This window comes from Dipodomys merriami, unplaced genomic scaffold (genome assembly GCF_024711535.1).
Source record: "Dipodomys merriami isolate MVZ:Mamm:240054 unplaced genomic scaffold, mDipMer1.0.p SCAF_8, whole genome shotgun sequence".
NCBI classification, from domain to species: domain Eukaryota; kingdom Metazoa; phylum Chordata; class Mammalia; order Rodentia; family Heteromyidae; genus Dipodomys; species Dipodomys merriami.
In genome coordinates, this window is record NW_027206401.1 from 8,849,667 (window position 1) to 8,873,149 (window position 23,483).

The 23,483-nt window shown below is 43.7% G+C and overlaps 1 protein-coding gene across 2 annotated transcripts in view; it reads right to left on the reverse strand.

The window, feature by feature from the left end:
• Positions 1–16,357, reverse strand: part of Scaf8 (SR-related CTD associated factor 8) — a 76,939-nt gene extending 60,582 nt beyond the window's left edge. Inside the window, exons 1-2 of one of the 2 annotated variants that reach the window (XM_070010676.1) lie at positions 16,243–16,357; positions 9,877–9,939 (exon numbers count right to left, since the gene is read on the reverse strand). In XM_070010676.1, the coding sequence (XP_069866777.1) occupies positions 9,877–9,939; positions 16,243–16,272 (93 nt within the window). In that variant the 5' untranslated portion in view covers positions 16,273–16,357. The remainder of the gene's footprint in view (positions 1–9,876; positions 9,940–16,242) is intronic. The other variant, XM_070010677.1, reaches the window with a different exon arrangement.
• Between the last annotated feature and the right edge of the window lie 7,126 nt (positions 16,358–23,483).

Genomic DNA, 23,483 nt, shown 5'->3' on the forward strand with positions numbered 1-23,483 from the left:
TAAATTTTTAAAAAATGAAAGTCACTCACTCCTGAAGAGTTAACAAAGAAACAAGGAACAAATGCTAAGAACTAAGCATCCTAGAAAGAGTAAATAAGAAAGGTAGTCACATGGCAACAGAGAAGAAAGAAAAAGTATTACTTTTCACACCTAAGGCACTTTGTCAACTGTTTGTTTTTTTCTTTTGGGTCCAGTCGTGGGGCCTGAACTCTGGGTCTGGGCGCTGTCCCTCAGTTCTTCAGCTCAAGGCTAGGACTCTACCACATGAGCCACAGCGCCACTTTCAGCTTTTTTTTTTTGTTTATGTGGTGCTGAGGAATCAAACCCAGGGCCTCATGCATGCAAGGCAAGCGCTCTACCACTGAGCCACCTTCCCAGCCCTGGCACTTTGTCAATTGTTAAACACCACTGCCACTATTGAATCACATTCTACTGTCAGAATGGCCTGATAAGGTTGGTATTCTTTACCAGTCACAGTGGCTCAAGCCTGTAATCCTGGTTACACAAGAAGAGGAATTCTAGAAGACTGAGGGTTAACATCAGCCAAGGCAAAAAGTTCATAAGGCACTATCTCACCCAATGGCTGGGAACAGTGCCTATCATCCCAGCCAAATGAGGAGCACAAACAGGAAGGCAGAAATAGCACAGGCATGACGCAGGACCCTATCTCAGTAATAAACAACACAAAGGGCTGCAAGGGTGGCTCAAGTGGTTGAATGTCTAGTATACACTGCCTAGTAAGCACTAAGGTCTTGAGGTAAAAAACCAGTATCACCAAACAGTTTTTTCTTCTAATTTGACAGATTTATCCATTTAAGTTAACAACTGAATTCAAATGGCTATAGAACCATGTTAAGTAGGTTATAGAACCATCTCTCAAGCCCAATTCTTCTGGCTACCCACTCATGTGACACAGCTTCCAAAAACAGAACAAAGCCACCAGCTCACAACCATGTAAACACAGACAGCTGAGACCGGAAGTAAGATGGCAGAGGACTGAAGACACATACTCTAACAGCAGCAAAAACCATCAACCAGGTAACAGCAGGAGCCTACAAGCAAAGAATTATAAAATTTTATTAAATAACAACCAGACATATTCCATTTAAACATAAATTTTACTCAATCTTCAGTAAGGCTTAAGGGCTTCAAATCTAAGCTTAACAAAAAGGTCATTGCCTCTAACACACACACACAAAAAAAAATTTAAAGAACGGTAACCAGGATAACTCTGCCATTTTCCCAAAAGCTAAGTAAGACAACACGCTCTTCTGGGTTCAGAGAAAGTACTATATAAATAATATAACAGTAAATGCTCATGAAAAATTTTAAGCTATTAAAAGTTCCATTCGCCAGGCTAATCCACCTACTGCTCTCTTCAGAAAATAACCATTAAAAGCCTGACAATTTTCATATGCTTGTATCTATTATATATGTAATATAATATATATTATATAATATTACATTATATATACTATATTATATATTACATATAATGTAATGTATATAATATGTATATTATATTACATATATTATAAATGTGCCTGTGTAAATAATGCTAGTGGAAGCGGTGGTGTTTATTTTTTAATTGATTAGTTGTACAAGGGGTAAAAGTGATTTTCTTAAAAGCCTTGCTGTATTATCCCCACCTCTGGTCCTTAGCTCCACCCAAACCTGAGCTCTGCACCTACCTTGCTACCAGCTCCAGACCTACCTGCCACTCAGACGGGGGCAGAGGCCATGAGCTCCCTCTCCTGGGAGATATGGCCCCTCCAATAAACCTTACAGTAATATTTCTCCTGTGCCTGCTTCCCTCCACACGGTCCCCTGGGATTATTACATGCTCAACTAACAATAAAATACTTGTCAGTAATGGTCTGAAGTTTATTGTGGTATTCTGTTCAGGCTAGGTACCAGTGGCTCACTCCTGTATCACTAGATACTCAGGAGGCTGAATAAAATCTGAAGATTATGGTTCAAAGCCAGCAAGGGCAGGAAAACTCATGTCTTATTTCCAATTAGTCACCAAAAAGCCAGAAATGAAGCTGTGGCTCAAGTGGTAGAGCACCAGCCTTGAGTGAAAAAGCTAAGCAGCATTGCCCAGGCACTGGGTTCAATCAAGTCCAGTACCAGAATTGTTCAACTATTTTCAAACTTTGACAATATAAATACTATCTTGAAACAAATTTTTACTTTAGAGAAAACTAATGACTTCTTCCCCTTCCCTTCTTGCTCATTTTTATTACTTTTTTATATATTTTTTTTATTGTAAAGATACTGTACACAGGAGTTACACTTAAATGAGTAAGGTAATGAGTACATTTCCTATCAAGAATTGTTACGTCCTCCTTTGTTTTTCCCCTACCATCCCTTCCCTCCCCACCTCCTCAACTCTCCCTCATGCCTCCCCCTTGCTATCTTTTGTTGCCGGTCCTGGAGCTTGAACTCTGGGACCTAGTTAGATATTGTCTTTGAGCTTTATTGTCAAGGATAGTTCTGTACTATTTGAGGCACAACTCTGCTTCCATTTTTTTTTTTTTGATGGTTTGCCTTAAGGAATGGGCTTCAAACCACAATCCTCAGATCTCAGCCTCCTGAGTACTAGAATTATAGAAGTGAGCTAACAACTGCGCCCACTAAAAGTAGTTAGCTTTTAATACTTCATAAAGCTATTAGATTTTTAAATATTCACATCAATCCTGAGAGAAATGTCACTATTTCTATTTTTTATAGAATAACTAGAAAACAGAGTGAGGAAAGGGGTGACAACTGTACTAAAAGAAATACTCTTTACCTGACTTATGTAACTGTAACCCACTCTGTACATACCTCTATAACCAATTTTTTTTTGGGGGGGGGTCCAGTCATGGGGCCTGAACTCTGGGCCTGGGCGCGTCCCTCAGCTCTTCAGCTCAAGGCTAACACTCTACCAACTGAACCACAGCACCACATCTGACTTTTTTCTTTTTGCTTATGTGGTACTGAGGAATCGAACCCAGGGCCTCCTGCATGCAAGGCAAGCACTCTACCACTGAGCCACCTTCCCAGCCTTCTAGAACCAATTTTTAATTAAAAAATTTTAAAGAGCTAGAACCAAAAAAACCTTAATTAGAAACCTTATTAATCAAAATTAATACTTAACTTGTCTAACACCATTTTGTGATGATACACCTCCTACCTTCTCTTCCTTTGCTGTCTGTTATCTGCCACATCTGTTTTTGACAGCAGCCACACTGATTTTGTAGCTTTAAAACATTGGAGCCTTCTAAACAGCATTTAGCATAAGTCTAAATGAAATCGACACAAAATAGCCACCATTATTAAAAGGTGAAAAAGAAGAAGCCTAACCTACAGGTTGCTAAGACAACCATGGTTGTCTAGCTTGTCTTGGTTTTCTGAAGAGTTTAGTTTGAGTAGCTGGGAAAGTGCCACTGAATACTTTTCTATGGCTTACTACTCTATGAACAAGAGCAGCACATTATTAACCTGTTCTAGTGTGCACTCACAGTGATAGAAAAATTACCAACTTCTACCCTCCACCTCCAACTAACAAAAACTTCCAATATTCCATTCAAATAAATCCATTCTGAAAAAAACAAAAGCAGAGAATTGAGATGTAAAGGCCATAAATGCATTCTAATTTGGCCCAAAGTACTTGCCTTTGATAAGCTGTGATTCTGAACAAGTTTTATCGTTTCTGAGTGGTGATGCCTCATTGTCAAATTAATTTCTGAATGACAGAATCTTTCAGGACTAAAATTTTCAGGGCAGATTTTGGAAATCAAGTTTGACATGTAAACAAGGAATCCAATTACAGAACCATAATTTTGAGCTATACCTATCTCCTGAAGAGACTATGATGGTCTTTAGCAACCGAATTCTACAACCAAAGCATGTAGAAGCTACTCTCCAAGAAAGAAAACATGTATGTGCACACATGAAATGAATGTCTTCAGTTTACATTTTCCAAGATTCAAACACAACTTTTAAATATTGCTTTTTTTGTTTTAGAGCAGTAATACTGAAATGGCCAAAATCAGACTAGAAAAACAATCACTCATTTATAAACTTTTTCATAGCAAATCCACAGTGTTAGCTAGAATTTCTGAAATAATTGTGAACTTTATTTCTAGCAATAATCATAAATTCACCATTTCATGTTCACAATAAATAGGTATGATACAACTAAGGTAAACTATATGACAGAAAAAGCAAGCATTTCTAGTAACAGAAAGACTGTACAATATTTAGCAGAATACTTACTTTATGTGCTAAATAAAATGTTAAAGGGTATGAGTAGGCTTAACATTAATAATTTCTAATAACCAGCACTGAACAAAATGTAAATGTTCTTTGTTCAATTTGCTTTTCAATTTACCAAAACTTTAATCATATACAAGAACAGTTCACTATATAAGTAAAATTTAAAACCAAGTATATCCCATAATCATTTTTAAATATCTTTATACTCTCATAGTACAACATCAAAAAGATGGAAAGAGACGGAAGAAACCAACCACACTCCAACCTAAAGAAAAAAGGATTCTACAAAACTCAGACACCTAACAACTGCACACTCTTCTAAAGGTTCATACCTATTCTCAGCATCTCCATCTTTTCAGAGACCATAATTATTTAAGTTGTACCAAACTACTCTATCTGACCAAATAGTAATAAGGATAGTCCTAAGGTGTTTGAAGTGGGTGATTTTTAACCCTCATTTCACAGTGAGGAAATTTATCTTGGTGGCGTTTTGGAAAAAAACCCTCCAAACATTGGAACTATCACCACCACCACCACCACCCACTATACTTCATTTCTCTTTAACTTCCTTGGCCCCAGAATTGCCCATCTTCACAACTGGTAATCATGTCTGACATTTGAAGTCAAAGTGAAAACCAGGCTTTATAGACTGCAGATACTATCCTTCAGAAAAAGTTTGGTAACTTATGGGGCCCCGGATTCTACCCCAAGACAAGAGCTCTCTGCAGAGAGATAGATGTTCTTTCAACTCTCAGTAGAATCTGCACCATTAGACCCAACCTAAGCCCTTCTCCATGTCTAACCCTCTAAATTCAGTGATGTTTTGAAGAGCATCCAATGAATGGCTCCTTGTTTTATATTTTTACCACCGCTAAGTGGTAACAAAGCTGAAGCTAGGAAAATGAGAATTAAAGCTCATTTGTCTTTAATGACTTGAACAACAACAAACAAACATGAAAAAGAAAGTCAAAATAGAATTTTAGTGAAAAACACGTGTTATACTCCATATGAATAGCAAAGCCATTATAAAGAGGAAAAACTAACCAAGTAACATTCCTGTCAGTATTCTGATTGTTAACCATCGGGTTAAGCAAAATACCATAAAATTCTGAACTCTAGTTGATAAAGCCTCTTTCACAGACATAAGCTTCTGTGACCTTGGGAGCACTGTCTGCTGCATATTTTAGTAAACATACTATAAATGACAGATTTCTCATTGTCAGGGTAAGAAACTACAGATTTAGAAAGGAACTACAAAACGAACTCTCCACTGCTGGTCTGAAACTGGCTTTTAAAACAGATGTAAGAAACAGGGTGCCAGTGGCTCATACCTGTAATCCTAGCTACTGGGGAAAAGGGAGGAGGGTGGCTGAGATCGTGGTTTGAAGTCAGCCAGGCAGGAAAGTCCATGAGACTCTCAACTCCAGTTAATCACTAAAAATTCAGAAGTAGAGTTGTAGCTCAAGTGGAGAACACTAGCCTTGAGAAAAAGCTAAGAGACACTGCTCAGGGTCCTGAGTTCAAGTCCCAGCATGGGCACCAAAGGAAAAAAAGCCTATTAATAGGTTAAACATGGGCAACCAGGTATAGTGCATTGAGGGTTTAGTATCATTTCTGGAGTCTTGCTGCCCAAAATGTACAATCTGGACCTATTATTACTGCAGAAATGGTAGACAAATAAATATGAAGGGAACTGCAAAAATTGACACCTTGTCCTACCAAATATTATCTCAAAGTTCCTAAAGGGTAACTGCACTGGATTAAAAGAGATAAGATAAATGAATGTTAAGATGTGATATAGGACTTATTCACACAACCTGTCATTGTCAATTTCCCCATGCTTGTTTTTTTGTTGTTGTTTTTTTTTGTCACGTGTGAGGCCTGAACTCTGGGCCTGGGTGCTGTCCCTCAACTCAAGGCTAGCACTCTATCACTTGAGCCACAGCGCCACTTGAAGCTTTTTCTGCTTATGTTATGCTGAAGGATGGAACCCAGGGCCTCATGCATGCAAGGCAAACACTCTACCACTGAGCCACCTTCCCAGCCCCAATTTCCCAATTTTAAAAGCCGTTCTATGATTAAATAAATGAATCTGTTTTTCTGGTTTGTTTGTTTTTTTTTTTTTTAAAAGAAAAGAAACAGCAATTTAGGGCACCATGCATTGGAATTTACTCTCAAAATAGAAAAAAAATGCCGGGCATTGGTGGCTCACGCCTGTAGTCCTAGCTACTCAGGAGGCTGAGATCTGAGGATCTTGGTTCAAAGCCAGACTGGGCAGGAAAATCCGTGAGACTGTTATCTCTAATAAACCTCCAGAAAACTGGAAGTGGCGCTGTGGCTCAAGTGGTAGAGGACTAGCCTTGAGCTGAGGGACAGTGCCCAGGCCCAGAAGTTCAAGCCCCATGGCCAACCAAAAAAAAAAAAAAAAGTATTTATGTGCATGTATGTGTAGAATCAGAATAAGGTTAATATGACACACAAGAATCTGGGTAAAAATATATATAAAAATATCTTCCTTACAACTTTTCTATAAATATGAAATTATGAAGTTTCAAATAATAAGAAAAAATATCAAGTTAATTTACATTTGGATATGATGCCAGTAAGAGGAATTATGAGAGCCTGAGTGCTGGCTGTCCTCAGAAGGAAGGGTTTGAGAACGAGGCCCCTGCTGTTCTAATCTCCAAAGAAGTCGCAATACTGGACCTCAGTTGTACTGTCTGTAAAAATCAATCTAATCTACTCTTCACTCAAGTTTTCGTAAAAGGTTTGCTGAAAAATGATGATTTGGAGCAGGGGAAAAGAAGAGCATGAAACACTTATACACAGATGATCCTCAGTATCTATGGGTTCTTCATCTGTGAACCCAACCAATCACCAATTTAAAATATTCAGGCAAAAATGTACATCTACACTGATCATGTTATGTTCAGTTCCTGTTATGTCTGTCTCTGTCATTAATCTACAAACATACAACAAGATATTTACATGCCATTGACTTGCACTAGGTACCAACAGAGGTAATTTAAAGCACATGCAGGCAGGGTACTGGCAGCTCACGCCTGTAATCCTAATTGCTCAAGACACAGATCTAAGGATCGTGGTTCAAAAGCCAGCCTGGGAAGGAAAGTCCATGATATCTCCAATTAACCACTAGAAAACCAGAAATGGAGCTGTGGCTCAAAGTGTTAGAGCACTAGCCTTGAACAAAAGAGCTCAGGGACAGTGCCCAGGCCCCAAGTTCAAGTCCCATGACCGACAAATAATAGTAACAATAACAGTAATAAAGTATACAGGAGGATGTGTGTGGACTATATGCAAATACTATACTTCTCTATGAAAGAAACGACCATCTGCAGTCTTGGGTAGTGCAAGAGTAGGGAGGTATTGTTTTGGACCCCTCCACCTCCCACATTCAGAAGGCATACCCTGGGACAATGTATTTTAAAGTTGCACAATTCCAACAAATGTTGAGAATAGAATTTCAAAAGACATTACCTAGACATTTCTCCATTACAGTTATCAACTGCCACATAAACTACTACCCAGTGTAAATATCAGATATTTTGGTTTTAGAAACTTATTAAAGGTTCCTATGAATTCCATGAGGGAAAAAAAGATTGACAAAAAAATTCTTATTCAAGATTTGTAGACTCAAGGAGAGAGCAAAGATAAAGAAATCCTTTATTCCACAACTAGCAGTAGCAGAGGACATGCTCACTGTGCCCATGATCCTGGGTCCAATCCCAGCACCAACAAAAATAATTTTACTCCAGACATTTTGTTGTTGTTGTTGTTGGCCGTGGGGTTTAAACTCTGAGCCTGGGCGCTGTCCCTCAGCTCTTCGGCTAAAAGCTAGCACTCTACCACTTGAGCCACAGCGCCACTTCCAGTTTTCTGGTGGTTAACTGGAGTTAAGAGTCTCACAGACTTTCCTGCCCTGGCTGGCTTTGAACCAAGATCCTCACATCTCAGCCTCCTGAGTAGCTAGGATTACAGGCATGAGCCACCAGCAACCGGCAGATTTTTTAAACCATTTGCTTCCAGTATTTTGTTGAATTCAGAACACTTCAATTTTTTCCATAAAATCTTATAGTATCAAAAACATTATTAAAGAAGATCATTAAATAAAAATTGTTGTCGACTTTTGAGATACTACATAAGAAATGTATATATGACCCAAAGTGCTTTGGCCTTTACTCAAAAGAGGATGAAATGAGCTCTGGGGAATCAGTCCAAATTCAGGAAATAAATTTATAGAAGGAATAACAAATCTTTTCATACTTAAATCAAGAGTTTGTTTTTAAAATAAAAATTTTTTAATTCAATCTAAATTCCAAAAGCATGTGGAGACTAATTTTACCTCACTGACAAAAATCCATAGAGCTGTATTTTACAAGAAATAGTTGTCATCCTAAAACATCAAATGTGACTTTATGAAACACATAACAGAAAATTTAGATAACATAAAAAGTAATGGCACTAGTCATACATTCCCATTGCTGGAAAATGAAAATCATCTACCTGCTCAGCCATTTCTGAGCAGAAGCCCAGCAGAGCAATCAGGCTCTGAGGAAGATACCCAGAGTAAGTCATACAGAACTGTAGAACTGGGCCTGGAAAGAAGTACAGCCAACTCTTTGCAAGAAGCCTGAAGTCAGAATGCTGCCCCACTCCCAGCTCTGCAGCATGGGCCCTAGGAACAATCCTGAAGAGCCAAAAAAAAAAAGAAAAAAAATCACAAGAAGCTCAGCTCTGAAAGGGCAAGACTTTGTGTGGTTTACCACTGTGTCCAAGATAGAAAACAGCCTGGCATTTAATAATCATTTACTAAGAATTAAATGAATGAATGAAAGAACAAAATCCTTCCAAGTCATCCTAAATAAACTGCATTAAGTTGCAAAATTATTTTAAAAACAAACTTGGTACACATTAACTTAGTAGTCTTAAGTACCTTTAGAGAACATGAATGATCAAATTCTCATCTTAAATAAAAAAGGTAATGTCAATGACAGATATTTCTCCTACAACAGGTATTATAATACAGTTATTCTCCCCTGAATTTAAAATATGGCTTTATCAGACACTCTCATAAGAGAATTATAAAGATGAAATAAATACATAAAATCAAAATCAGAAGGAACAAATGTATCATGTTTACCATGATACTTGAGATAAAACTAATTCAAATAAGAAACCACATGCTGTAAGTACTTCTCATCAGAATTCATGTCTCATAACTGAAGCATATCTACCACACTTTGCTCTTGTAAAATTAGAAAATCTAAACTTTCATGTAATCTATATCCCTATAGTGTATTTTTAAATAATTTGAAAAACTTCCTAAAAAAAAAGATTTCATTTCCAACCATCAAATTAAGTCATCTGCAGTTAAATTATGCTGTACTGTCTTACTAAAAACACTGTAAAATTATGTGGAGTAGAATACAATCTTGAGTTTATAACTTATGGTCACTGATAAGAACAGCATCCCATTTTTTGAAAGAAATTCCTACTTCCCAGTCTATACCCATATATTCAATACATTTCACTACCAATTTAAACCTAGTATTTTCCAAAGAGCCTGCCTTATGTGGATTATGATCATCTTACTATGCTTCTTGTGTCCATGCTGCTGGAAAAGCAGTCTGTACAAGCAGGAGTAGAGGCACAATCCTGAGAGAGAGGAGCAGAGAAAGATGTTGAGAAAACAAAACCAGACAAAATGAGCTCACTTAAGAATTTAGGAGCTCAGCCAGTGTACAAGGTCAATGATTACATTCTCTCACACCACTGAGTTACTGTCCAGTAACAGCAAAACTGGCTCTAGAAACAGGTATCTGAAGTTGCATAAATATAATGTAAATACATAACATCATTGCCAGTTCTATAAGTTATCTATACCTTTCTAAAAAAGCAGCAAGTGATTAAGGAAATGTTCATCAAAACCACAATACTAGTCTAGAATAAAATGGCTTGACCATACCTATAATACAGATTTTAATCTTGTCAATTTTTTTTACATGCAATCATGAAGGATTTAGATTTTAACACATTCAAATCATGCAGTTTCGAAAGTACTACCAATCTCAATTGCCTTTCTATTCTAAAATTTTTAATCTGGATAAAATAAAAATCTATTGCTAGGCAATCATTTTTAAATCAATTTAAAACACTTGAAAGTAATGTGATTACTATACAACATAAAACTCGAATCGATTTAGCCTAACCAAAATCACCAATAGAAGTCCCAACCCTCCTCATCATCCCATAGTAAAGAAGTGAAAATGATTAACAGATCAGAATACTGATCTAAATTTCTGATCTACATAGTTAATCTATATTCCTACAGTACCCATAAAAAATACCTCAGGGCTGGGAAGGTGGCTCAGTGGTAGAGCACTTGCCTTGCATGCATAAGGCCCTGGGTTTGATTCCTCAGCACCACATAAGAAAAAAGCTGGAAGTGGCGCTGTGGCTCAAGTAGTAGAACGCTAGCCTTAAGCTGAAGAGCTGAGGGACAGCGCCCAGGCCCAGAGTTCAGGTCCCACGACCGGACCCCCCTTCCCCCCCAAAAAAACAAACAAATAACTACCTCTCAAGTAATGCTTAGGCATACTAAGTCCTCCAAGTTGGGCTGGTATTAAATTAGACAAGCTACCTACCAGTAGAGAACTTATATGCATTTTAAAGCCAAATGACTAGAAAAGTTAATTAGCTTGGTCAGTTTCCTGGTATATTATCCATTCATTTATTCAAGAAACTACTGGGCACCAATGGCTCAGGCCTGTAATCCCAGCTACTTAGTAGGCTGAGATTTGAGGATCATAGTCCAAACAGGAAAGTGCATGAGACCCTTATCACCAATTAACCACCAAAACGCTGGAAGCAGCAATGTGACTCAAATTATAGAGCACCAGCCTTGAGCAAAAATTCTCAGGAACAGCATCTAGACCCTGAGTTCAAGATCCAGGACACACACACACAGTCTGTCTGTCTGTCTGTCTCTCTCTCTTTCATATGTGCTAAGTATAAAAAAAAAAATCTATGCTATAGACCACATGTATTTACCAGGTATGAAAACCTGTGCTGGGTACCATACATATACAACCCAAGGTATGAAAAATTGGGCTATGCACCAAGGATATGAAGCAATAAGGCTACATGGCCACCATTCTCACAGAACTTACAGACCAAGATAAAGACTATGTACCTAGAATGATGTTGATCACTACAGGGAAAGCACACAAGTGTTCTCTAGACAGCTGAGAGGATGTAAATCAATCATTGTCAACCAAGATTTTATTGTCCCACAAAGGACATTTATTTAGTATTCCGAGAGAGCGTTCTGGTTAAGACAATGGGTAAGATGCCAATGGTATCTACATAGAGGGTAAAGGCAGGGATGCTTCCAAACATCCTACTATGCAAAAAACTGCTACCCACAAAAATTATCCACCTCAAAGAAGCAAAGGAGTCACGATTAAGAAACCCTAATGTAAACAACTAGGGCAGGGAGAGGCTAGTGGAATTCTTCCTTCTTGCAAGGGATTTTCAACAAGATGGAAAAAAAAAATTAGCAACTAACAATTACAATGCAGTCACTAGAAAATACAACCAGCAGGAACTGGGATGTGGCTTAACGGTAGAGTGTTTGTCTAGCATGCATAAGCCCTGGGTTTGATTCCTCAGTATCACATGAACAGTGGTGCTGTGGCTCAAGTGGTAGAGTGCTAACCTTGAGCAAAAAGCAGCTCAGGGATAGTGCCCAGGCCCTGAGTTCAAGCCCCAGGACTGACGAATAAATAAATAAATACAACCAGCAAAGAAAAAGGAAACATCCACCCTGATGGACGAAAATCAAAGAGAAGTGTCATGAAAATCAAAGAGAAGTGTCATGTTTTATGGATGCTTCAGATAATGTTCTTTCCCAAACCACAAAGGGAAAATAAACTAAAAAGAAAAGTTTTTCTATCTGCCTTTTTCACTTTTCCCTTCTATCCCATGTCTACTACTAGATATTGCTGGAAAGATTATAAAAAGTCCTAGAGTTAGACAGAATGTACACTCTGGATGAAACTGAAAATGAAGTAAAACAGAAATAAGATAGAACATGAAAGAAAATGTACTGAATGTTGCATCTGGAAACTTTGTATTCTTGAACAGTTTACAGAGCTACTTATCTGGCTAATTACAGGATTCTAAGGACAAAAGCCACCACGGATTTAAGTAATCTAAGGATGATAAAAGGTAATAGAATCCTTTCTGAATTTATAAACCAAGATAAATCCAAAAATTAACTTGTTTCATTAACTACTCCAAACATCAACTCTTAAAGAATCTTATCATCCAATCTTGACAAACTCCTTTCATCATTTCAAAATTGACAATAGTCATCACATAAAGGGCTCAACAGCAGCTTTTGATGAGTAACACCAACTCCTTACTGGTCCATGTATTAGTTGAAAGCAGATAGAAGCCTGTTATCCCAGCCTTAGCTCTGTATCTGTGTCCTCTGCCTTGAGTCATGCTCTCTGGCCTAGGGAGGAGCAGAAAGAACAGCAGGCTACTCTACACTGCACCAATGACTCTTATTTTAACAAGGCTCCACCTAACCAATTCTGAGACCAGGCCTGTCACCTCAGACTACCACAACACACCAGTGATTGGGACTGTTTATGTTTCCTCTATCTCCTTGCTCCCAATTTTTTTGTCCATTTAAGTTGGCTAGAAATGAAGTGAGGCTGGGAAGGTGGCTCAGTGGTAGAGCACTTGCCTTGCATGCATGAGGGCCCTGGGTTCGATTCCTCAGCACCACATAAGCGAAACAGAAAAAAATCAGAAGTGGCGCTGTGGCTCAAGTGGTAGAGCACTAGCCTTGAGCTGAAGAGCTGAGGGACAGCGTCCAAACCCAGATTTCAGGCCCCATGACTGGACCAAAAAAAGAAATGAATACTGTCTTCCCAAGGCATGCCCAGGCCATGTAATAAATCTCCTTTCTCTGTCCATCACCATGTCTCTTTATCTCATGTGCAGGGTCAAACGGCCAGACCTGACATGGTGGAATCTCAGGTGTTTGGGCCTGAGATCTAAAAATTCCACCTCAGTTGTGGTAATTTAACTTTCATCACTGTGTTGGGGCTGAAATAAAAATTGTGGCTTCCACACACAATCAGCAAACTGGGCACTTAAAAAAAAAAAAAGAATTCTAGAACCCAAATCTCACTCAAGTCATGATTAAGAGAAATTTACCAAAATTCTTACACAATCAAGTAATCTTCTGACATAGTAATTTTCCACACGTTAAGAAACTGTAGGGGGGAGACAGACAGCAGTGAGGATTCACACCCACCATACCAGGGAGGCCAAGGGCTTTCACACTGAGAAACATCCATATTTTGCATATTCTTATCTTAGGAAACTCAGGCATGCTGTTATTTTCAAGCTAATGTTCTCTGTTAAGTTGAAAACTGAGTGGTAAAGTTCAGGCTTGGAAACTGAGGATTAGCAAGCCATAAAAGCATTTCATATTTGAAACATTTTAAGGCACAAAAATGTCTTGTTGAAAAACACGTGCAATGATCCTGAGGCTAAATTGTGGGACCTTGTTGTGGCAAACAGAATTTCACAGTAATTGTCCTTCAAAAATACTTTGAAACTTAGCAGTAAAGTTGAGATAAACTAACCTAAGAATAAAGGCTTCTAAAAGCCAAATTCACAGTACAGTTTTTCCTAATCCTGTCACTCAGATACTTTTTCATATTTTTGTACTTAGCAATACAACTTAATGGAATACAGTACTTACTGAACTTCTCAGTATATGCCTACTTGCAATAACAATAATAGTACATTGCAAATACAAAAAGCTCTAATGCTTAAGTTAACAAGGCTGTCTAAACAAGACAATTAATGTCTGTTTTTCTGAATCTTCTAGATGAACTTCACTTCAAAATTTCATCCTATTTAAGTAATCTCTAATTTAAAACATGATAAACACACAGCATGTTAGTAAAGCCAAAAAACGTTAAAAATTCTTTGAAATCCATGGAGGTGAGGGGACTACACACATTAAAATGGAACTACCAGAAATTGCACCGTCCTGCAAAAATTAGGTGTGTGGTGGCTCACCTAGCTAGGCATGTACATGTCAGGCCTCTTATCTTTAATCAGAATTTTAAAAAAACTAGAAAGTACTATTTCTTCTGCACTGTGCTCTTCTGTGAAGAGAGGGCACTAGCACTAGTTTCCATCCCCAGGGTGGAGTTCTGCTGAAAACACCCAGGACGGCAAGGACGAGGGCATGTATTTCCGGAGACCTCCTAAACACAGACATTAAAACTTTACAAGACCGTTATGTCTAATTAAATTGCTGTGGAAATAAGGATTTTTTTTATAATTTAAAAATCTTCGTGTGTAGTAATTGTAGCATTGTGTGTAGCAAATGCAAAAGCTACGTGGTTCTTTCAAAACCACTAACAAGAACTGGACACATTGTATCATTTCATCACTAAGTTCTTTCTATTCTATATCCTAAGTACTACAATGTATTGGGTAGGAGAACCAGATTTTACAAATAGAGATAGCTTCCCCATCCCAAGTTGTCAGCTGTGAATCCATAAAAATCTCAAATCTTCTAGTTATGTATGAAAAAGATAATTTTTTTTTTTGGTCCAGTTGTAGGGCCTGAACTCTGGGCCTGGGCGCTGTCCTTCAGCTCTTCAGGTCAAGGCTAGCGCTCTACCACTTGAGCCACAGCACCACTTCCGGCTTTTTTCTTATGTGGTGCTGAGGAATTGAACCCAGGGCCTCAAGCATGCAAGGCAAGTGCTCTACCACTGAGCCACCTTCCCAGCCCCTGAAAAAGATATTTTTAAAGATAAAAGCCTTAAAAAAAATCCTTTACAAAAAAGGTTATGTAATGTGGCACCACACGTGGTGTAAAGGGCATTTAAAAGCTGTGGTCTGTTTCGGTAATCACAGTCTGGTATGTTCTGAAGGCGGTACTTGAGACATTTCACAACCATCATCGAATAGAGTATGACCACTTCCAAATCAGAAGTTCATAGAAACTATGGCAACTCAGTTAGCATCACATTTAAGAGTTAAAGGTAAGAAATAATGCTGTCCGGATGCGTACTTGCTCCATTTCATGTGGCAACTAAACTGAAATCACATCTTCAAAAGAAATCAAACGCTAAATGTGTCTATATCGATATGCAATCGAGTGTATGTGCGCATATGCACCTGTGTGATGTGCACGTTACGTGCGCTACACGTGCACGTGCAATACACACGTCGGACATGCATGCTAACAGCCATGTAGACTGTGTATTCAAGTCTGTCTTCCGGATCGGTAAGTTCGATTACACAGAGAAAACCCCACACCTGCATGTTTACAAAACATGAAAAGTAAATCGACGAGCCCGGGGCTCCGGTGGGACCGGGAAGAGCCCGCGGGAACCGAGTCTCCCCTCTCATGGGTGATGACAGCACGGGGCGGGGAGGAATCACGGAGCCCCGCCACCGCTCCCGCACTGAGCGGTGCGGGTTACCACCGCGCACCAGCGCCCGGGGTCCTCCGGGGTCCTCCGGGCCCCGTCGAGCAGCCCGGCCGGAGCAGGCCGGGAAGGTCTGCAGAGGGAGGTCCCGCGGCCGGCGCGCGCGCCCCGTGCCGCGCGGGGCCTGGGGGTGGGGGGGAGCGGGAGGTCCCGGGGGGGGGGGGCCGGGCCTGGGACCCGCGCCGCCGCCGCCGCCCGCGGACCGCCGGCCGCCCCGGAACCTCTCCGCCCCGGAACCGCCCTCCGCGGGGCGGCGCTGCCCGCTCCCCTCCCCTCCCCCCCGCCGCGGCGGGGCCCGGCCGCCCCGCCCGGGAAGGCCCGCGCCCACCCTCCGCGCGGGGCCGGGGGGGGGGGGAAGGGGGGAACCCCGAGCGCCGCCGGGCCGGGGCGGGCAGGAGGGAGGCCCGATCGCGGTACCAACCTCGCTGTTGAAGGTCTTCACGGCCTCCATGTTGTCTGCGCGGAGGCCCGGGCCCGGCGGCGGAAGAGGCGGCGGCCGCCGCAGCGGGTGGGAAGCGCAGGACGGGGCCGGCGGGGGACGCGGCGGCGGCGGCGGCGGCGGGCGCGGGCGGGCGGGCGGGCGGGCGGGCGGGCGCGGCTCCCTCAGGGGCGGCCGGGCCCCGGCATGGCCGCGGGGCGGGCGCAGCGGCGGGCTGGGCGCGGGCTGCCGGGGCGGGCGGGCCGCGGCGGGGGAGGGGCTGGCGCGGCGCCTTCTCTTCTCCGCCCCGCTCGGGCTCGGTGTCCCGCGCTCAGGCCCGGGTCCCCGCGCGCCCCACCCCGCTCCTTCTTCCTTTTCCTCCCGGAGGTTCTCGCTTCGCCTCTCCCGCCGCTCGGGCCGCAGGAACCAGCGGCGCACCGCGAAGACACAAGAGGAAGCGCTGGCCGCGGCGGCTGCGGCATCCAATATGGCGGACCCGGCCGGGCCGCGCACCTCCGAGTCGGCGGCGCCGGCCAGCGCGCCCCCTGGCGACGAGGCCGCGCGGGCCCCGGGGCCGCGCGGAGACCATCGAGCCGGCGCGGGCCAGAGCGGCGCGGGCCGCGCTCGGCTCGGTGACGCGGGCTCGGTGACGCGAGTCCGGGCCGCCCGCCTGCCCGCGTGCGCGCGCACGCACGCACGCACGCACGCACGCACGCACGGCTTCGGGCGCGAGGCTGCGGCGCGGTGGACCGCCGCAACAACAACAACAAAAAGCAGCAAACGGCCGCGGCGGTGGCCCCGGAGGTCCCGGCGGGAACGTCGGGAGCCCGGGCCTGGGCGCCAAGGAAGCGGCGTGGTCTCGGTCTCTGCGGCGTCCCGCGCCCGCCGCTGCGTCCCGCTGCTCCCCGAGCTCGGTGGACAGCCGGGAAGGTCCCCGGGCACTGTGCGGGACCCGGGAAGCGGGGCGGGGGCACGGAGCTGGCGGCAGAGGAGCCCGAGCTTCCCGGGGAAGGCGCTCGGCCCGAGGTCGGTCCACAGGGTGCACACGGCGCGGCTCGGGTGGGTTAAGAGCGCAGAGCGGCCCTCACTCCTTGGCACCGGGGTCCGAAGTGAGTCGTGTCCGTTGTGTCCCTTGGACGAACGCGTAGTGGACGTGTAAAAGTTCAGGGTGTCTGTCGGCCGGGCGCCCGCGGCTCACGCCTGTCATCCTAGCTACTCAGGAGGCTGAGATCTGAGGATCGCGGTTCAAGGCCAGCTCGGGCAGGAAAGTCCGTGAGACTCTTTCTCTCCAATGAACCAGAAAACCAACCGGAAGTGGCGCTGTGGCTCAAGTGGTAGAGTTGCTGGCCTTGAGCTGAAGAGCTGAGGGACAGCACCCAGGCCCAGAGTTCAAGCCCCACGACCTACAAAAAAAAAAAAGCTCAGGGTGTATTGCTGGGGTCCCCAGCTGTCTTCTTGTTGAATGCCAGTTTTCAACACTGTTCCCAAGTTAGTTCTGTCCAAAGAGGGAGCTGAAAACGACTGCAGGTCTAAGCCGGGGGCCCTATTTGAGTCCACGTAGGTTTTAAGAGCCCAGCTCTGAGCCACGTGAAGGTGGGGGGAAAAAGGCTCTGATGTTTTTAGAGTCTTAAATCTACTCACTGACAGCTTGACTATGGGATGACTACTTAACAGGTAAGAGCTCATCTGAACAGTAAGATTTGGGCATTTCCACCCTCTGAATCTCCAGCACCAGCACCTCCCCTTGCCTGAGTGCCTCCCTGGCAGAGCTGTGGTCATCTGCCTGCTAACTAATTATGGCTTAGCTCGCCATAATTCATTCTGCAGACAGTAAGTACCCAAAAAGGCCTTTTCCAGATCCATCACATCGGATCACTGCCGCCTCAAATCCCCGTAACAACTCTCCAAGTGCTGTTGAGACAAGAGAAACTCTTCTAAGGGCCCGGAGGCCCTGCCTGCCACCCCCAGCTCCTGGCACTTCCAAGGTGGTCTCCTCTCTAGCTTAGCTGCCAGCAGGGCTTTCAACCTCCCGAGAGTGAGGCTTCGTTCAGCATGGTTGCTGCCTTTCATAGCTGACCCCGGAAGCTGTGTCTCTTAGTCATTCCATGACCTAAAGCATGCTGGTGTGCTCAAGCCAGTCTCTCCATAGTCAAAACTCCCTGCTCTGGCCAATAAGAAGTATTTATTCAATTGTACCTGAGAGCAGTGGTTACTGAATAACTGGAGCCTGAGATTAAAATGCAACACAAGATAACAAGTCAGTTAACATGTTACCAAATTTGACCCACTAAAGCTTCCATGTCCAAAAAGATAGCAGAGGGCATAGCTTAATGTGGGGGGGGGGGGGGAGGGTGAAGAGGGAAGCAGAAGGGGACTCAAGGTGAGAAGGAAAGCAGGTAAGCTGACCCACACCCACCATCACAGCTTCTAGGCAGGCAGAGGCATTGCCAGTCAGGTCCAGCACCGGCAAAGGGATTGCAGGACCTGTGTCAAAAACAAAGTGAAAGATAGGACATCCAGGGGCAAAGTAGACACAAAGTTTGTACACAATGTGAAAATGTCAATATTCCTCTATACTGTATATGGTATGCATGTACATGTTGTAGTTAGGATTCTGCTTCTCCTAATACATGGAACGAATCTGAGCTAGCTTAAGCCTAAAAGAATTCATGGGGGCTGGGAAGGTGGCTCAGTGCTAGAGTGCTTGCCTTGCATGCATGAAGCCCTGGGTTCAATTCCTCAGCACCACATAAGCAAAAAGAAAAAAGCCAGAAGTGGCACTGTGGCTCAGGTGGTAGAGTGCTAGCCTTGAGCTGAAGAGCTGAGGACAGCACCCAAACCCAGAGTTCAAGCCCCAGGACCGACAAAAAATAAAAATAAAAAAGATTAACTATCTGGCTAGTTCTGTTGGGAAGCTCAGTATAACTGGAAGAATTGTGCGTATGTATAAGAAGCAACTTGATAATTACTGGCTATTGGAATGTGTGTATGCGCCCACATGCATGTGTGCACACGTGCTGGTCCTGAGCTTGATCTCAGGTCCTAGGTGCTGCCCTACTGCTTAAACTGGGGGCCTGGGCATTGTCCCTGGAGCTTGAACTCTGCTGCCCTGAGCTTTGCTCAAGGCTAGTGCTCTACCACTAGAGCCACAGCTTCACTTCTGGCTACTCCTCTGGCCCCATCTCCCTCCCCACCCACCACCCCCACCTCCCCCTTAAATGGAGATAAGGATCTCAAGGACTTTCCTGCCCAGGCTAGCTTCAAATCTTAGCCTCCCTGAGTAGCTATGATTTACAAGCATGAGCCACTGGCACCTGATACTGTTTTTGTTTTTTGTTTGTTTTTTGGTCCGGTCGTGGGGCCTGAACTCTGGGCCTGGGCGCTGTCCCTCCACTCTTCAGCTCAAGGCTAGCACTCTACCACTTGAGCCACAGCACCACTTCCGGCTTTTTTCTTTTTGCTTATATGGTGCTGAGGAATCGAACCCAGGCCCTCAGGCATGCACGGCAAGCGCTCTACCACTGAGCCACCTTCCCAGCCCTGATACTGTTTTTTTTTTTAACCAGAGGAAAAACCTCAAGCATTGTTTAGCCAAAACTAATCATACTCTTCCAATTTGGGAAATGAAAATTTGAGATTTGTCAGAAAATGTACTTTCTGGGATGTTTTAACAATTTAAAGTACAGAAACAAAATGGAGTATATCCAACAGGAAGTATTAAAAGCTGATGGTGGCTACGAGTGACGCTCAACCCTATAATCCTAGCTAGGTAGGGATCAGAGGATCACAATTATACTAGACTACATCTCATCCAACCAATGACTGGGTGTGGTAGTACAGGCCTATTATCACAGCTACGAGGGAAGTTGAAAGCTTGGGTGTGGTGGACACACCTGTCATTCCCAGTAACTTAAGTCAGAGCTCCACTTCCGAGTTTTTGCTGGTTTTGTGGAGATAGGATTCTCCTAAACTGGGTGTTGGTGGCTCACATCTGTACTCCCAGCTACTGAGATCTGATGCTCAAGGTTCAAAGCCAGCCTGAGCAAAGTCCATGAGTTTCTTATCTCTTAAGTACAAAGAGGCCAGAGGTGGAGCTGTGGCTCAAGTGGTAAAGCACTAGCCTTAAGAAAAAAAGTCAGGGACAGTATACTGAATTCAAGCCCCATGACTGGCACAACACAAAAAGATTCTGACAGACTTTCCTGTTGGGGCTGGCTTTGAACCTCAATCTGGCTTTTTTGATGATTAATTGGAGATAAAAGTCTCACAAACTTGGGGCTGGGAAGGTGGCTCAGTGGTAGAGCGCTTGCCTTGCATGCCTGAGGCCCTGGGTTTAATTCCTCAGCACCACATAAGCAAAAAAGAAAAAGCCGGAAGTGGCACTGTGCCTCAAGTGGTAGAGCGCTAATCTTGAGCTGAAGAGCTGAGGGACAGCGCCCAGGCCCAGAGTTCAGGCCCCACGACCAGACCCAAAAACAAAAAACAAAAAAAAGTAGTCTCACAAACTTTATTCCTCAAGCTGGCTTCAAACTATGAGCCTCAGATCTCACCTTCCTGAGTAGCTAGGATTACAGGCATGAGGCACAAGTACCTACACACACACATACACACAAACTTTCCTGTGTCACTGGGTGCTGGTAGCTTATACCTGTAAGCCTAGCTTCTCAGGAGGCAGTCCATGAGACTCATCTCCAGTTAACCACCAGAAAACCGGAAGTGGTGCTGTGGCTCATAGTAGTAGAATGCTAGCTTTGAGTGGAAAAAGCTCAAGGACCGCACTCAAGCCCTGAGTTCAGGCCCCACAACTGACCCATAAAAGGTATGTGCCGTGTCACTTTGTCTTATTTCTCACATTAAATTCTTTGTAGGGAAGAGTGCACTGGTAATGAAGAGTTATAAAAGCGAATGGAAGGTGAAGGAGGAAGAAATGACCCTCCAGGGTGGGAACGGGTAGTAGAATACAACCTAATCTTATCCAAAGGGTGAGTGAGACTCCTGGAGGTCAGGAGGACCCAGCGCCATGGCCTTTTATCTCCTCCGTATCCTAGGAACAGCCAACATTTTGAAATGATAGATTTCTAATATGATGGCAGATCTTAACCCCCCTCAAAGTACTTCTCATCTGTCAATATTTTAAGTATTTATGTTTTAAAAGTCTGTCACTGAGTAGGAAGGAAAAGCAACCCTCAGCAGCCCAAACAGAAGCGAGACTCCAGCAAGCCCAGAAAGCCAGGGCATTGACCAGTTTCTGCTGGTCAGGCTCTGGCCTCGTCCTCCCATGCTTTGATCAAGGTAAGTGCGTGGGGCTCAAGGTGAGCAGATTATACAGAATCGCAGGAGAACTTTGCAGAGAACTGAGGCCAAACGTTATCACTAGCACGGGGCTGGGAATGGGAAGGGAGGTGGCAGACCTAGTAGGAAAGGGAAGCGGGGATCTCTGCCTGCCATGACATTGGGACTAAGTATAGATAGGGGAAACGTTCTCCTGAATATTTGTGACCACAGGTCAGACCTCTAACAGGCTTGTGGTCCAACTCACAATACCTGGGTGATGTGAAAACCTCAAGCCGAGAGTGTTTTAAGTTGATAATGGGTTGGCTCTCTGCCAGGCAACTGACAAGGTAAAGTCACTGAAAGGAAAGCAATCATCAGAGAAATCTAACCCCCCCAAAAAAATCAATTGCAAATAAGATTATATTTAAAGAAAACATAGCAAGAAGAAGCCAGAAGGAAGAAAAGACTGTAGAGTCAAATGAGCAAAAAGTTGGATTGGACAAATTCAGAGTATAAAAAGTTTTAACAGATTTCTGCAATATGATGAACTCAAAACCAGTCCTGCTACTGAAAACAAACATCAAATGCTGGCCAAAAGAAACAAAATCAGTTAAAATGTTAAACGCAAAACTCAGAAAGACAAGCACAATCCCCAAGTTGATTTTGCCTCGGGAACACTTTCTCTGCAGACCTGAACTTCATTCCATGTAAACTTGAATTTCATGTGAACTTGAACTTCAGGCTTATAGCCTCCTGGGCAAAGCCTAGAGTTGCTCAGTGAAGAAATCTAAAAGGAGAGTCTCTTCATGTCAAGCTGGACCCTCAAAGGACCACAATGCAGAATTAGAATGAAATGGAAATAAAGACATTTCTCCCTATAGCCCAGGGAACTATGAGAAAAATTCCTTTTCCAAAAACGGCAAGTAGAAAGTTTCTCAGAGACAAGCATAATCCAGCTCCAGGCAGGGACTTGCTGCCCCAAGACCCCATTGTGTCCTTGCAAGAGAAGCACGCACAGGCACCTGGGAGCAGCCTGATCAGCCACCTCCCAAGGACTGCTCTTAGAGCCCTAAGGAAATCCTGTAATAAATCCCCAAGCATAATAGTATATTCATTTCTCACTGCTGCTCTAACAACTTCTTAAGCTGTACTACCTTAAAGCAACACCAATGTATCATCCTGGAGATCAGAAGTCCAAGTTCAGTCTCACTTGGGCTGAAATCAAGATTTTGGCAAGGCTGCTTTGAACTCAACTGGAGGCTCTAGGCATGAGTCTTTTGTTGTTGTTTTGGGTCCGGTCGTGGGGCCTGAATTCTAGGCCTGGGCGCTGTCCCTCAGCTCTTCAGCTCAAGGCTAGCACTCTACCACCTGAGCCACAGTGCCACTTCCAGCTTTTTTCTTATATGGTGCTGAGGAATTGAACCCAGGGCCTCATGCATGCACGGCAAGTGCTCTACCACTGAGCCACCTTCCCATCCCCCTCTAGGGGTGAGTCTTATTTCCTTCCTATCTTCCAGAGGCCTCCTGAATTCCTTGTCAATCAGCCCTCCCTATATCATCAGGACAGGTGGAATTTTGCATGGAATCCCAGTCTGCTGTAGTTTCCTGGCTCAGCACTCCTCTCACATCTCTTGCTTTCCTTGCCATTTACTCATGAGCCAATGTATGTGGGCCTACCCCCAGACAAATCAGAATAATCTCCCCAACTCAAGATTCTTAGCAATCACATCTATTACCATAAAAAGTTTGCCAAGCCGGGCACTGGTGGCTCATGCCTGTAATCCTAGCTACTCAGGAGGCTGAGATCTGAGGATCGCAGTTCAAAGCCAGCCTGGGCAGGAAAGTCCGTGAGACTCTTTTCTCCAATAAACCACCAGAAAACCGGAAGTGGCACTGTAGCTCAAGTGGTAGAGCACTAGCCTTGAGCTGAAGAGCTGAGGGACAGTGTTCAGGCCCAAAGTTCAAGCCCC